General features: G+C 39.4%; 1 protein-coding gene across 1 annotated transcript in view; it reads right to left on the reverse strand.

Annotated features, from left to right (window-relative positions):
* The window catches only part of KPNA3 (karyopherin subunit alpha 3), a 51,901-nt gene that overhangs the window by 24,052 nt on the left and 11,565 nt on the right, over window positions 1–16,284 (reverse strand). The window contains exon 2 of the mRNA XM_086620729.1: window positions 8,598–8,642. Within this exon, the coding sequence (XP_086476855.1) occupies window positions 8,598–8,642 (45 nt within the window). The remainder of the gene's footprint in view (window positions 1–8,597; window positions 8,643–16,284) is intronic.

Consider the following 16,284-nt stretch of genomic DNA (forward strand, 5'->3'; position numbering starts at 1 on the left):
GATCAGTGTTTGTCTGGATTGTGCCTCTACTAGAGTTTAACATAAGGACTACGATATCCAGTTACTCCAGAAAGCAAGAAGGAAGATCTAGCTTGAGATACTCTCTCAAACATCCTGAAATACCCGGATGGCAGAGGCTGGAATACAGCAGTGAACCATAGAATGGTTTGCATTGGAAGGGACCTTTAGAGGTCACTTAGTCCAACCACCCCATTACAATACAGAGAATACAGCTGGAATAAAGTGAGAATCCCACTGTGGGTGACTGAACAGCATCCTCACAGAACGGCAGCAACAAGCCGCATGGCCTTCAGCAGCCGAACAGCTGGAAAATCACCTTCCAGAAACACCAGGCAGTAAGTCTAGAGCATACCAGCAGACAAAGCACTGGATTATTCCATGCCACTTCACCCGAAGAACTTCAGAAAGACTACTTGCCTGTAACCACTATTCAATACACACTTCATGTTTACTCACAGTGAGCGTGTTTCAATACAAGCACCGTTAGCTGAAATTATTTGCTTGAGTAGTAGTTAGAGGGGCATGCACAAATTCTCTCTGCTTATGGCCACGGAATTGGTGATGAACACTTTTAAAAAGTTCTTCCAATTCCCTAGAAATCTTCCAGGGACCTGTAGAAGGAGGAAAGGTTCTGAACACGCAGTTACAGAAGAACAGTAACCCAACTCTCTCCAAGCAATTGTCCACGAGTACATTGATGCAGTGAGTATCTCCAAACTATTCCTCACAAAAAAAACTCCATTTACCTGGAGAGCAGTCCCAAGAATCCCTAGATGAACAGACACTGAAGGACTGTTCTCCTAATGGCAGCAGCATGCTGAGAGGTGAAATAAAACAGAGCTCCAGCTAACTGTTCTGCAGCTATCAGGAATGGAGATATACCACTGGGAGGCCACCAGTTATGAAGATGGTAACAAAGGATCAACAGCTCAAATTCTGGCCCATCAAACATATAATTTAGGTTTAAATTCCTCTATGGGACAGAGCGTCTCAACAAGAGCAAAACCACATCAGACTAATTAGAAATCTTAGCATGGTGAGAGTGAGTAACACTGAAAAGCCTTCCATTGTAGCTGCATGTTAGATGGCCATAATATACACCCTAACTGAGCTAACCAAGAGCCTCGTTGTTCTCTCCCCTTCCAGCAAGCAAGTTAATAGCTCCTTAGAGAGCCTTTTTATACCTGCACACACAACTATCCAATTCCTTTGGCAACATGAGTATGCCTAAGAGAACGCTTTCTAATATTAATGTTAACCAAAATAAGTATGAGTAAGCAGGTATATTCTAATGTCAAGATATTCTACCCTCTGTAATAGCACGGTGAACTTCATGGGACATAACTGACTGCAGGTGGACGCTAGAATTTCTGCAAACACAGGCAACATCTTCAGGCTGCCCATCATATGGCACAATGGGCTCCAGAAAAAATTACCATAGCAAGGGAAAGTTAAAGTGAGCAAGAACGTTCCTATAGCTACTCACTGTTTGCAGACGACTGAGCTGAAAAACAACTGTTGAGAACATATATAGAGAAGCTTCCACAGCAGCCTGAAGTAGAGACGCTAGTTACTTATTGAGAAGCACTAAAAAGTTCTTACTAAGGAGAAGCTATTCTTATTAGCACTTCTTATACAGTCCAAGTGTTCCTGGAACCTTCCAGTCCTAAAAAGCAGCTCTGAGGCTATTTGAAACAGCTCTGTCCATTTGCAAGTATTCGATTCCTGGACAGCTAAACCACTGTACACAGTAATTTGATAGACCAATCACTCCCCTGCATAGGTAACAGAACATAATTTGCAGCTTGGCATGAGCTTTAAAATGCTTGCTTTTTGTCATACTGTAACAAACTCAAGTTTTTGCCTAAACCATAGCAACAGCCTCTTCTGCAGGCTCCTGTGGTAAAAACGAAGACAAATGAGCATATCTGGATGAAGCCTCGTGAGAGAGCCCTTTCAAAGGGAGAGGCATCAGTCTGATGAAGGGTAAGACCTTGCCACCAATGAAACTAGGCAGGTCTCATTCAAAAGGGAAGATCCTCAACCACTGCCTAAACCATGTATGCTACGTACAATCAAGTCTGAAAACCTATGAACTGCAGCTGACTGCTGATTATAGGCATGTCAACATTCTGGCAGAGATTCTACTACAACAGTCCACAGAGGTTTCTGTATGAACAAAAGGTATGTGGACATAGGCCAGGCAAAAACTCCAAACAGTTAGAAACAACAGTAACGATATCGTGAGGGCACTTTCTTGACCGGTGTGATGATCTGTTAGGAGTTTTTGATGACAGATATCCATTGTTTGCTTCACTGACAGGGGGAAGGTCAGCCTGCATGAACAGTAAATATGCAAATCCTGCAGATCCTGGTACTTTCTGTTTACCTTCTTGGAAGACGGCCACCGGATCAAAAAAAAAAAAAGCCTGTAATGCAAACAAGTTTCAAAGACAACATGATTAACAGAAGAAGAATCCTTGAGAGCAAAGAGGATGTTCACCAAGCTCCGTGCTGCATTCCACTTAGTACTACAGGACATGGCCAAAAGGATACTCTAATGGAGCTGTGGAAGGTGTTAAATCTATGTTTATACATGCTTTTCAGCATTTGACACATGGGAAAACTATATGAAGAGTCTCAACTCTGTTGGGAAGCTTCAAGATCAAAAGGGAAAAGAGATAAACAAGAAAATCTTTGCCCTCAGGTAACAAACACCATTATGAAATGCTTCTTCAGGTCAGGGAAAGGTTTAGGAACTCAGTAGCTCATAGGAAGAAGTTCTTTGGGCATGAAAATTAAGATATTTCTGTTTCAGTCTTCTGAGGACAAAGAGCAGAACCTCAATAACATCTCAACATTAGGAACTGGAGTGCTAGTTGGCATTAGCTATATTCACAGATGCCAAGAAGCTGCTCTTTCCTCTGCTCTCACATCCTAGGAAATACCAAAGGATCAGGCCAGTGATGGAGATAAATTCAGGTTGTCTGGACATCCCTTTTAAGCTACCACTGTTGTGACAGACTGAGCTGAACTTCTAAGTTTCGCTTACATGTAATCTCCAATGTAGGTTTTGGGGGGAGAGAGCACCTGCCACAGTCCATCACAAAGAAAAAGAAAATGCCCATCACTCCAACCTCATCATGTTAAAGGGATGCTCTGAAAACCTCTACTGAATATCCTCTTAATGAAAGTTTTCTTAGGTGGGCTATCTAGCTTGAGTGAATTTCTAATAACAGCTCTTGGATAGGAACCTGGGGAAAGATTAAATTTCTTTAATGGTTGGGAAAGGACCATTAGTAGTTGGCTCTACTCACTGTCTTAAAACTCATTAGCACTTAGAGTTTTTTTTAAAAAAAACAACCCTGTAAACGCGTAAAAAGGCTGAACAGGCCATCAGATGGTCCTACAATCCACAGATACCAAAATTATATCCTGCATGCTTAGTGAACTAGGTCCGTTGTATCTAGAGGCAAACAGATTCCAAGACCGCTCTTCAGATAAAGAATATAGCTACAGATATGCAGTTAGAAGACAAAGGCAACTTTTCTGCATTTGAGTTCTGCTAACACCTTTGTGTCACAATGTTCCTGTTGGGCTGGTGCAGATCTTTCTCAGAAGATGAACAGGTTCACTAAAATAAGTAGGTGCATACGTGTACACCAGTGCGTGGCCCAACAGCCCCAAGCAGAGATTGCAAAGATTGAGGCCTCTTAAGTTAGGCAAAAGTATGCTCTTACTAAAATGGACTCAAGCAAGCCTTAAAGGAATTTATTCATAGCCCTTTTCAACTAAGTCTCCAGGAGAGCGCATTGAGAATATAATTTTTCTCCTAGGGGCCCTGAAGAATCAATCAAGGCAAAGTAGATGCAAGATCTTTCCTGAGAACTTGTGCTACTAACACTGGATAGAGAAGCCTCTAGAAGAACTTACTATAGTGCTTCAGGCTCCTTGCGACTGTAGCTGTTTTTTTAACGTGGTGGACTTATGCCTAAAAACACATACTTGACAGTGAAAGAAAAGCTATACATTCACACTGAACTGAAAAAGATGTATAACTGAAGCAGGTTTTACTATCCTGAATGTGAAAATGTGCATTTTTTTTCCTTTTGCATTCTCAGACTTCCTGAGAATCAGAAGAAGATTTTTCCCACTCTAGCTCTCCCAGCAAGATGAAGACAGACTCCTTTCTTCAAGGCTCCCTACTTTATTTAGAAGCTAATGCAGACACAAGTAACCTTACTTCAGAAAGATCAGAGGGACAAGTACAGTACGCCAGAGAAACACGTAAAAAGAGACATATGCCCATGGCTCCTTAATTCACTCCTTGTTTAGCAAATAATTGCTTTGCCTTGCATCAAACTTAATTAGCAATTAGAGGTTTCATGACCTCATGTCTGTGAGCTCTCAGAGGCAGCTGAGCTTGCTAAGAAAGTCAAAAATAAACCTTGTGAGAGATCCTAGAAGTTCTTAGGATTCCAGTTAGCACACCTTAAAGGAGGAAAGGATCCTCTGTTTCTGTGGAGGTTAGGAGTGTTAAGGCTTCCTTTGAAGGGTGGCATCTAACTCAATGACCATAGCATTGACCTGGCTAAGGACTACCTACCTTAAAGCACACAAGAAGTCTACGTCAAGCTTCCTCCTCATAGAAAGCCATGCATCTAGAACCAAAGGATGTCTCACAGCAATGGAGTTATAGGCTTCATTTAGGTATGGAATCTTCAACTGAATGCTAACCATTACTCACCCACCCCACTCCCCTTTAGAGTGACACTAATTAGATAGGTTGGCGAATAATTTCCAAGGTCTCCGTTGCTAACAGAGCAGGCTTTGGGTTTCTGTGACGCTGAAATTAAGTGATAAATATTCTAAATTGGACTTTGCCATGACACTACACTGAGAAGTTTAAATTCTAAATTCTGAGACAGTCTCCATCACCAAAACTGACACCGTTAACTTGTCTGTCTGGAAAGAGAGATGGCTACGTTTTAAACTCTTAGGCCCTTTGCTGCACTAACAGTATAGCCAGAGACCAAGACCACCATTCCAGAAGTGTACTAGGTTCACTCTCAAAATGTGTAAAACACATGTTCAGTAAGGTCAATATGGAATCAGAAAAGGGCACCTGACCATCAGGAGGGTCATCTGACTGGCTCACGGTACCAGCCCATGCCTCAGCCAGATTCTGCCAGACGACTGCTATCCTTTTATGTCAGAGATAAGCTTTGTTAGCTCAGTTCCTAATCAAATAGTAAGTGATTGTGAAAAGAAAGAGAAGGAAAAAAAAAAGGAAAAAAGTAAAGTCTCTTTCTCAATAAGAGCTGTGGCACGGTGTGAAGACAGTGAATAGAGATAATATATCCTTGAAACACAGAATGAGTTGCAAATGTACCTTGATGTCTGTAATCTCAAAAGAATAAACACCTCACATAATGCATGCAGAAATTGTTTACTACTGTTCAAAGCTGTGATTTTTTTTATTTATTCCATCTTACAAAACAGAGATGTAAGCAACTTCATCAGATCCATTCATTTAATACTTATACAAAAGTTGATTCAAATGACAAATCCATGACTATGCAGCGCTTCAACCATACAGATCAAGAATATGCTCAATTTGCCTGTTTTCTTCTAAAGCCAGGTGTACACTCAGCATCTGGATAGCCAGGATAAAAGGAAGACATCTCTTTGTTTTGAAGAGGCATTGATGGATTAGCAAGGTAATGCCAACACAAACATTTCCTGAATTTGGAATACTTGTGCTAATACGGATAGTGTTAGCCATAAAGACGAAGACTGAAGCAATGAAACTACAGTTTATTCTTTCCATTGCTGGAGCCTAATAAAATATCAAAGAATCATAGACTAGTTTGGGTTGGAAGGGAGCTTTAAAGGTCATCTATACCAGTCTCCCTGCAACAAGTAGGGACATCTTCCACTAGATCAGCTTGCTCAGAGCAGCGTCCAACCTGACCTTGAATGTTTCCAAGGATGGGGCATCTACTACCTCTCTAGGCAACCTGTTCCAATGTTTCACCACCCTCATCGTAAAAAATTTCTTCCTTGTATCTTGTCTTAATCTATCCTCTTTTAGCTTAAAACCATTACCCCTTGTCCTACCGTAACAGGCTCTATTAAAAAGTCTGTCCTCATCTTTCTTATAAGCCCCCTTTAAATAATGAAAGGCTGCAATAAGTTCTCTCTGGAGGCTTCTCTTCTTCAGGCTGAACACATATATCGCTTTACTTTTCAGTCTCAATTCTGTACCAGAAGCAATGGCCTCACATCTGCCACAGAGTTCCCACAGCAAGCCAGTTGCTCATCAGCACCAGTTCAGTTGTTGCAAACCAACGAGTCAGACGCATGGCGAGTCCCTTATTAAAGCAGATTTCTTCTGATCTCTGCAGGGGAAGACGTTCAGCAAACACTCCAGAAGAACACAACTTCCTGAGTTTAAGCATTCTGCAGCTGCTGTTCACTTTTGATTTACAGCCTGACCTACACCCAGTGCTTAGGCTTCTCTAAGTGTGTAACTGATCTGTGCGTGTGCAGTTTTCAGTGAAAAGCCACTAGCAGCTCAAAGGCTTCCTCTTCCTTGTCACGTATTACGGGCACATACAAGATTCCTTCCACAGAGACAATCCATTGCCTTGTCTTAAGTGTATAACTTGCTCCCCACCATGCTTCTGTAATAAAGCAGCCTTGAAATTGTGACCTGTTACAAAAATCAATTATGAGAATTAAATTAAAATTAAAATTCTCTTTGCAATGCAAAGGTCTCTCCGAAGACTGCACTGGAATGCTTCCATGCAGCCTCACAATTTAAACAGATGTATGAGGATACGCTGCATTAGCTAAGCCATCTTTCACAGCATTGCTTTGCTAGCAAGCACAGACTGCCCAAGTGCTATGAATTACTCTTCCCAGTGCAGATTTCACAGTTATACAGGGAGTTTTACACTGAGTCAACACACTAGTTCTGAACAGAGAGGGTAGGTAACATATCAGCATAAACTTCAACTGCTGATAATTCAAATATCAAAATTAAATACCTGAATCTCATTTTAAGCAAAAACTGGCTCATTTCATTTTTCACTTGGTACCTTACAGTTTTTAGATGACACATGTTCATGTAAGTACTAAGATTATTTCTTTCCCAGTCATCTGGGTCCAATTAGGTTTCTTCAACTCATTCTTACAGTCTCGGGATGAATCTTACAAATATTTATTTTTGATATTGTAATAGAAAACCTTCTGTATGTCATAAGACCTGAAAAAAAAATTTAAAAGTCTCTTTTTTTCAAAAGAGCAGAAGGATCCCAGGAAAATACTAGCACAAGATTTTTTGGTAGCTCCTACACAATCACATGATAAGCGCAGATAAAATTTCTCAAAACCAAGTCAAACAAACTTCTATCAACACAACTTCTATTTACAAACCCTTCACTTCGATTTTAGCAAGGCTTTTTGTCCTCTTTTTTTTTTCCATTATGTACAAACCAAAAGAAAGTAGACGAAACCGGGCAGGTGTCCACTCCTAGGGAAGCACTACTCAGACTGTCAATGATTCAACTGGTAAACTGGAGATATGCATCAAATGGGAGACTCAAAGGAGCTTGGCCTATATTCAAAGCACACACTTCCATCAAGACGTTAATGAAAATATTAGAAAATATGGGTGACACCAAGCTGGGGAGGCCTTGAGGCATACTGGGGAGCAGAATGGAAATTCAAATTAAGAAAGTCTGGAAAAAAACAGACGCAATTCAAAAGCCGAGAAGCAACCGTGTTTAAAACTTCTGCATTTATTTAACCATGCAAATAGAGAACATAAACAACTACTCTTGCTTTGCGGTACTATAGGAAGTGTCTGAAGAATATAATGGATCACAGACTAAGTGTGAGTCAACAACATACTCAATATAAACAGGAATACTGTGTTAACAATTGTTTTTCACTGTCCCATTTAAACCTCAGCTGTGGCCTGCATCCTTCCAGATTTCCACACTTCAGAAAGATACAGGCAATTCAGATCTGAGGAGTAGCAACAAGTCAAATCTAGGAAACAGAATGTTCAAGGAAAGAGTGAAGAACTGAATTTGTCAACAGGATAAATCTAAAGGGGCCAGTATCAGTCCTCAAATATATTGAAGGTACTCAAAGGCAGATAAAAGTCTACCCCTTCTCTTTATGCATATTGCCCAAGAGCAGTTTAACTTGTGAAAATGCCCTCCAGGAGCAAGCCTTTAAGGTGTCTAGAAAGGCTGTTGGAAACGTTATGAATGATGAGGGTGCACAAATCCTGTACCTAGGCAGAGCACTGAACTATATCACCTCTCAAGGTCATGAGCTTCCCAGCTATATTGGCATTTACCCAATATGACCAAAATCTGACCCTAAAATTCACTCCCTCTACAGCACAGAAGCAGTAATTTCCAGAAAACAAAATATAAGAACATTTGCACCTTCTAAATGCTAAAACTCTCCCTTTTCCCATTTGGAGACTTTGAACATTCAAAGTGACACCAGAGCATTATTAGCAAAGTAACACAGTTGATAAATAAAAGCAGACTCACCTTCCGCAATTCAATTGTAACTTCATTTCTGTGTCTTCTCATAGTCTGTAAATGAAAAACAAAACAGATTTGTACGTAAAGAAAGAAATGTTTTGTTTTGGCCGAGTTGTTTCTCGGTCAAAAGTGCAGCTATTCATCAAAAAGATAAGGAAAACAATGTGTGTAATTTAGAACTCAATCTTTCCTAGCAAGATGCACAAGTTGTTTTGAGGGGTTTGGTTGGGTTTTTGCTGGGTTTGGTTTTTAGAGATTATACACCTTACAGGAAGTTTTGTCATAAACCACAATAGGTATCCCAAAGGCAGAAAACATTGATCTCTCCATGGAGTTTCACTGGCATGGCTTTCCAGGAGTTTATATGTACACACCAAAAGAAGCAGTAAATACAGGTTAGACAGTCTCACATTCACAACCTAAACACGTAACCTATGCCAGTTATCTGGCCAAAACCAACCACGAGTGCCAGAAGATGACCAAGCTCAAAGCAAACAAGACAGGCGAGGCTTGTGGCAAAAGGAAACAAAGTAGTACAGTGGCTATGAGTCTACTTAGGATCTGTAGCCTAAACACTGTAAAGGAAAACCAGCCCATATGTATCTCAGCTCCTTTAAGATACTGGGCACTCAGGACTCATTCCCTACAATGCTGCTATACCTCTTAGCTAAAAGAGATCAAAATATTGAGAAAGAACAATTTTAGCCTAGTGAAGGCAATATCCCTAGGTTCGTTTTACAGTCAGTGGGAAAGATATGTACCATTAGAATGCGATTCAGAGAAAAATCAGGACTAGACAACTGCTGGCAGCCTAGAAAGATCACCCACACTGACTAAAATTAGCCTTTTAAAATACTTTCTATGTCCTATCCTTGCTACTGACCTTCACTGCTACTATCACGTTCCTGTTGAGTTAGGGTAAATAACTTCCCTAAGCTCAACAGTATCAGTGAAAACCACGAGTACAGAGAAGACAAGCACTCCCCATCATCCATCAGAGAAAACACCAAACACGCTAAAGCTCAAAACACAGGTAAATGAAACGAGCAGACTTCACACCATGGATCTATACAGGATGTAGTTTCGGTGCTTAGAACACTACCTTAGCTTCACTGTTCTAAACCCGTTTGCGTAGCAATGTTCATTCAATTATTTTAGGTTGATTTGAGAGTAAGGAAGGCTTGTCTTCCTGTCTGCTGCTTGATTAACCAACTCACTCATGTAAACACAGACACAATTCTCTTTCTATATCTACAAGCGTGAACTACACCACTTTAAGCAAAGCAAGTCCTCACTGCAGTAAGAGGACACTAGCACTAGAGCATCCACCACAGCTACATGTACTCCTTCCCCCCTTCCCCCTCTATTTTGCTAAACCATTTGATTCTTGTGACCATTTGAGCCTGCTGCAATGATAGGACTGGACTGATGAGGAATGGGAGAACACTGGGTAGGTAGGGAATGGACAAATGAAGAACCTGAAAAGTCATTGCATGTAACTAGCTAGACCAGTCATTCAAGTTTCTCGTTATATTAGAATTTTGTATTTGAATTATCAAATTTAAGGGCACTAAATAGCCTAAAAACATTTTTCAATACTTCTTCCCCATGATAACTCCACATTTCAATGGAAAAATGTAGTTAGACAAGGTTGTCAGATGTTTTGGTATAAAACCTCCTTTTCTTGATCATTCTCAATGTGCTAGACACCAAAGTCCTTTATAGAACTTCCCATTAGTAACACCGCCCCACCTCCTACTTATCTTAGATTTTAAGGGGTATCCCATCCCACGACAAGTCAGTTAACTTGAGTGTCCATTAGCATTTTCTCCCCAAAATCTAGTACTGTATGTGGTTTGATTTGAAATCTCAATAATTTAATTGATACAAGGCACAATTTACTTTTAAATTTGTTTCCTAATTACAATTTATTTCTACTTTTTTTTGGCTTTGTTAGCTATGTGATAGTACTCTAGAATATTTTCTATTTAGCAGAAAAATCAGACCAAATCTGAAGCTCTTTGGAGGACAGCAGTTAACATTTGCCACCACTATTCTTCTGGAAGCAAGGCAGATTTAAGAGAGACTATAAGCTCTGTTCAACAGTTCAGCAGCTTAATATTTTGGTTTAGAAAAAAATAAATACAGTGCAGTTCCAGGCAAGGCATTACTATTCATTTCATCAATTTACTCTAAAACCTCCTCTAACAATGCTTTGACTAAAGACAGTTACTCGGAATCATCCATCCATAAAGGCTCTACTGGGAAGACTCTAAGCTTCTTTCTAAAGGCAAATAATTCACTCAGCTTTTCAATTAGGGTTTTATCTTTGTTTCATACTTCCATTATTTCAGCCCCACTGATCCTACCCTATTACAATTCTGTCTCAATATTTTTTTTCTAGTTTTTTGTTTTTATCAACCTGCTCTTCAAAATATTTGACTATTCCATTATGGTTTTCCATCTAATGTGCAAGAATCTCCCATCTTTTCCTCATTTAGAGAGCTCCTGCTCTTTAGAAAGATTCTTCAAAAAAGGTTATTAACTATGTGGACATTTTTGCTGACTAGTAGCATACATTTTTTGAGCTTTAATACTCGTCTTAAGGCAATCTCCATACTACCTGGGTTTTACCCTTCTAGCTGTTCTTCTGTATTTCCTTTTAAACGTATTGTATGTAGTTTCAAAGCAGCTCTGGTACATTTTCTTTTTTTCCTTCCTCCTTTATAAGGCAGAATAGGCAGTACTCATCACTAAGGCCAAAGCTGCTTCTCCATTCACAGAGCAAGTAGGTTGATAACTGAGGATATCAATTAGCCTCAACTTCACAGAACTGATGAGTGTTACCTGGCCTCCATTGAACTAAGGGCTCCCAGTCTTGCAGAATCTCCTGCTAGCAAAGCATCTTTAAAAATTCAGCACGTTGGGGTCACCAGGATCACCCATGAATCAGTAGTACAGTGTTAGGCCTAAGGTCTTCCTACAGGTATATGAGACTGAAGTTCCCAAAGAACCTATGGTCCTTCTGGCAGGCAAACTTGGTTGTCATAGTTGAATCATGATCAGTGCTCTGAGCTAGATGTATGCTGACATCATTTCTAACCTGATGACACTAGTGTTCCACTTCATGTTCTCAATATACGAGATGACCACTACATAACAACAAACTTAAGACCATGAATTCTACTTAAATACACGTCAATTGTTGCAATGATAGACTGTATGTGAAAGACACGTGGGCATTTCCTGCCCACCCCCCCCCCCCAAAAAAAAACAGACTTAAGTGATCCAGTACATTTTTTTTGTCCTGATTTGGCATTTCATAAAAAGTAGGTATTTAAAGCTTGTGTTTTAGATGAAGCATTATAGAAATACAGCAGGTTATCAGCACCTTCCTACAGCCTCAGAAGAAATAAACATACTATAATCCAGCAGCATACAAAAGAAGTAGTCTTAAGCAAGCCTTCCTTTACAGAAGCACTACTACTGTAAGCAGAATACCACACTTTTACACTACTGCAAGCCTCCACACACGGGGAACTGATAAGGATTTACAAGGGATTTATACAGTAGTAGAATGGTTAAACGTTTTCTCTAGCTAACATAGGTCAGCTGAAAACAGAGAGTAAAGACCAAATTATTTGTCAACTTAACCCCATGGATTCATCATCGGCTTTCAGCCTGGGAGGACAATCACCTTCTGAAGTCTATATATTCAATACTAGATAAAGCCTATAAAGATGTTACCAATGGATCTACTATAGTGTTCGACATCTACAGCATCTGACTACAGTCACTTCTCAGCTTAGTGTACTTAAAGAAGTAACTTCGTATGATGCTGAAACAGCATATCTCAAAACAACTCCCGAGACAAATCTGAACTATTTCACTGAATAAAATCAGACTCTAAATCTCAGAAAGGGAAAACTCAGCATAGGTAAAATCCTACAAATCTCAAAAATTATGACAGTTTATTCCAGCAGAATCTAAACTGTGGAGCCACTCCTAAACACAGAGTTATTAACACACGGTACTCAAGGTGCAAAAATAAAAATTGAGGCTAGTAACTATCAGTCAGCATGTCCTACTAAGAAACAAGAACGTACAACACTTTGCAAGATTACGTCTCAACTGCTGCGTATGACTTAAGCCACACTTAAGTTCATAAGGCTTTTGTAAAAAGAGATGTCTTCTCCCCAGTTCACCATCTGTGAAGAACAATTACTTACCAGTGCGTCTGAGAGGCTGACATAACCACAATAATGCACCAAGTACCATAAGTCTTGCTACAAGTCAAAAGTAGATGTTCAGCTGGATTTCCCTGACATTTTTTTTAATTTATAAAATAAACCAGAAAAAAAACCCAAAAGACCTACTAGATGCTGTTAGATAAATCAATGTTGTCATTTCTACCCTGAATTTCTGAATACTCTTCCAAAGCCAGATACAAAGCATTCCATGCCAAGAATCTCTCCCTAACACCGTCAGCTTGAAAGAAAAGCAATCTCTAGTTCCCTCAAAGTATCAAAACTGAAATCAATTTCATATGCCAATAAAGAAAATCACTACGCACGTTAGGGCTGTCGTGTTAAGGGCTGCAAGGGAACCTTGTTTCACGGTGACACAAACCACAAAAATGCTAAGCTGACAAAAACACAAGAGATTTAAGAGATGCTAGACCTTGAAAACAAAGCAAGCCTCAAGTTAACGCACAAAATAAGGCTTCAAAGAAGCCTCCGTCCCTGTAAAACTGCCTTTGACACACATTCAATGGGTAGAAGCGACACAGAATAATACATCCACCCTCATCAGATCAGCATTTCAGCTCTGGTATCTTCTTTCCAACCAGAAGCTGACAAGAAACTCAATGCTCAATTTCAGAGCCACCTGTGGAGAAGGGAAACATCTGCCTGATTTTCAATTAATATTTGGTTTATGACAGAACACAAAACTATACATAAAACTCTTCATGTCAAAAAGCAATAGCTGAAGACAACCCTGGGAAATTCCAAACTTTCAGTCTAACAGTAACCCTTACCATCAGCACATTTGAATAATTATTTTTAAGTGACTAAACATTTGGGACCCTTTGGCTCAACCACACATACTTCACAAATACCATTTATGAAACCCTGTATAAAGGTGCACAATATGCTCACCACATGTTAAAGAGCAAGTATCATTGCTGCAACACTACTACTTGATATCTTAAGACTGCCCATGCACACCTTCCTGGTAAACAAAAAAAAAAGATTACTTCTAAGTGTTGAATAGCACTGAGATTCTAAGGAGAGAATTAAGTCTTGCAATCTTTGGCTCCTTGAGCCTTTGTTAAACCTAAACAACACTTAACTGCATAATAGATTAAACTACCTGAAAAGGTAACTCATAACTTCTGTAAACTAAAAAAAAAAAAAATATTCAAGGAATTCCAAAACCAAACGGCTGTAGCTGTCTAACCTATGTTAGAACAAAACGCTCTGTAGCAAATACATAATGTAGCGTTTTTTTTCCCCAGGGAAAAAAGGAAAACCAACACAAAAACCCTACGAAAGTTATACAAGACTACAAGAAGAAAATTCAGGCTATTTCAAAAGGACAAAAATCACATCTGAAACAAAGCAGTCAGAATAGTTCTTCTATTTATGAAACAATTATTTAAAACATAGGTACTAGTTTACACAAGTTAGGTCTCATTCACAATGAAATACTGGAACTAGTCTTAGGGTTTCCGTAAATTTGAAAATTCCACTTCATATCTAAAAATCAATCTTAATTGATTATAAGCACTTTAAAGTCCCTTAAGTATATCAGAGACCAGAAATTCTGGATACTTGATAAGATTAAGTCATCTCCAGTTACAGTACGAATCAGAAAACCAGAACTACTTAAATGTGCAAATGATACAACTAGAGAGAAGCTCAAGTCATGACATTCTCTTTGTTACACTGGGATAAAGATTTCTTAAATGAGATGAAAAATGAAGTTTCATGTACAAGGTGTTTAGTAACAACTAAATTGTTAACAATTAAACAATATTTTTTTCTCTGTACAGGAAAAGAATAATCAAATGCTGCAAAAGTAAGGGGTATGAATTTTGAACATTTTAACCATTTTTAGCTATATCAATTCTGTCAGAAGGAAGATTAAAGTATAACCATCATTTAATGACTAAAAATCTACCTACCATTGTAACGATGAGATCTGGAGCTCAGCATGGTGCTCACCTAGACTAGCCACTTCATTAAGTGGGATACCTGAGGAGCGTCATCTTTTAATCAACACATTTACACCACTTCCATTGCAACAGGAGCAAGTCCAGAAAATATCAGACATGGAGAGGCAGAAAACAGATGTTTTTATACCAGCCAGCATATCAAGATTGCTGGTACGGCTGGCCTGCAAGTCACCCCACAAGCAGCTAGCTAGCTACCCCTGCTCTCCTGCAGGCCAACCAGCATGCATCCGCCTGCAGCTAACCCACAGAAGTGGGAAAGCCAGGCTCACCTTGACAAGATGAACATCACACACACCAATGTCAGTTTTGGCTATTCTGGGGATACGAAGAGACAGGTTTTCAGGAACTTTGGTAAAAAACAAAACAAAACAAAAATAAACAAAAAAAACCCACAAACCAACCAAAATCAAAGCATTTAGTTGCTTTTGAAAGTTCAGCTATTAAGCTGATATTAAGCTGAAAAGAGAGAACAAATTCACTGACCAATCCTAATTTCTCTGCATCTACAAACTTCATTAAAAGAGAACTGGTCATTTAAATTCTTTATTTCTGCTCTTGCTGCTCAACATTACAGGAACTGGTCTTGGAAAACCAGAAGATACATGCTTACAGGGAAGAGATACCCTGAATACATAGCTGAGGTAGTAAAGCAGCTTGATTAAACATACAGAGTACCCAAAGAGCTTAGCATTTGCAAGTCGATTCCAGACTACTTCCACCTGAATGCAAAACACTGGCCCAGTTCCAACAGCTGGACTGGATTTAACTAATATCACCCCTCTTGCATATGATCGTACCCTAGAGTATAGTTTAAATACTTTACAATGTAGGTATGGGTGCAACACAGTGAAAGCAGAAGGTCTGCATTGATGAAATAAACACTGTTCTTCCCTAGAAATTGCTTTACTGGCCTTTTTTCCTTACTCCTTCTCTGACACCTTTTAACAAGCATGAAGTACTGCCTTGGGAGCTGGGCTGGTTTTGGGCAGGAAAAAAAAATTCAAGCGCTTGTCTGTATACAATAGTTGAGATAACTAGAGCTGTCAGCTGCCTATCTCTAGTTAACATTAGAAGTTAAATATTCCATATTTGCATAGGAATCTGATTTGTTAGTACGTGTAAAGTTGAGGCTTAGACTGATGATTCTGTTTTACTTTTTCTGGTACAGCTGGCTGTATCCAAAAACAGAGACAAAGGGACACTAATAGGTAGTGTCACTGCTGTTCTACCTGTCCAGGCTTTCAAAGTGCATATAGCTTACTCCAAGAGTTGCAAGCAAATCATAATACATGAAGGAAAATTTCTGGGACTACTAAACCAAAATCCTGGGGCAGCATCACAATGGTCTGAACGCAACTATTTAATCACAACTGAAAGAACTAAAATGAATGACACTGTGCATGCTAATCCCCTCTATTTCTTTTGGAGATGCAAAAAGATTTGACATCCATGACA

The sequence above is a fragment of the Tauraco erythrolophus genome, chromosome 1, assembly GCF_009769465.1.
Source record: "Tauraco erythrolophus isolate bTauEry1 chromosome 1, bTauEry1.pri, whole genome shotgun sequence".
Lineage (NCBI taxonomy): Eukaryota > Metazoa > Chordata > Aves > Musophagiformes > Musophagidae > Tauraco > Tauraco erythrolophus.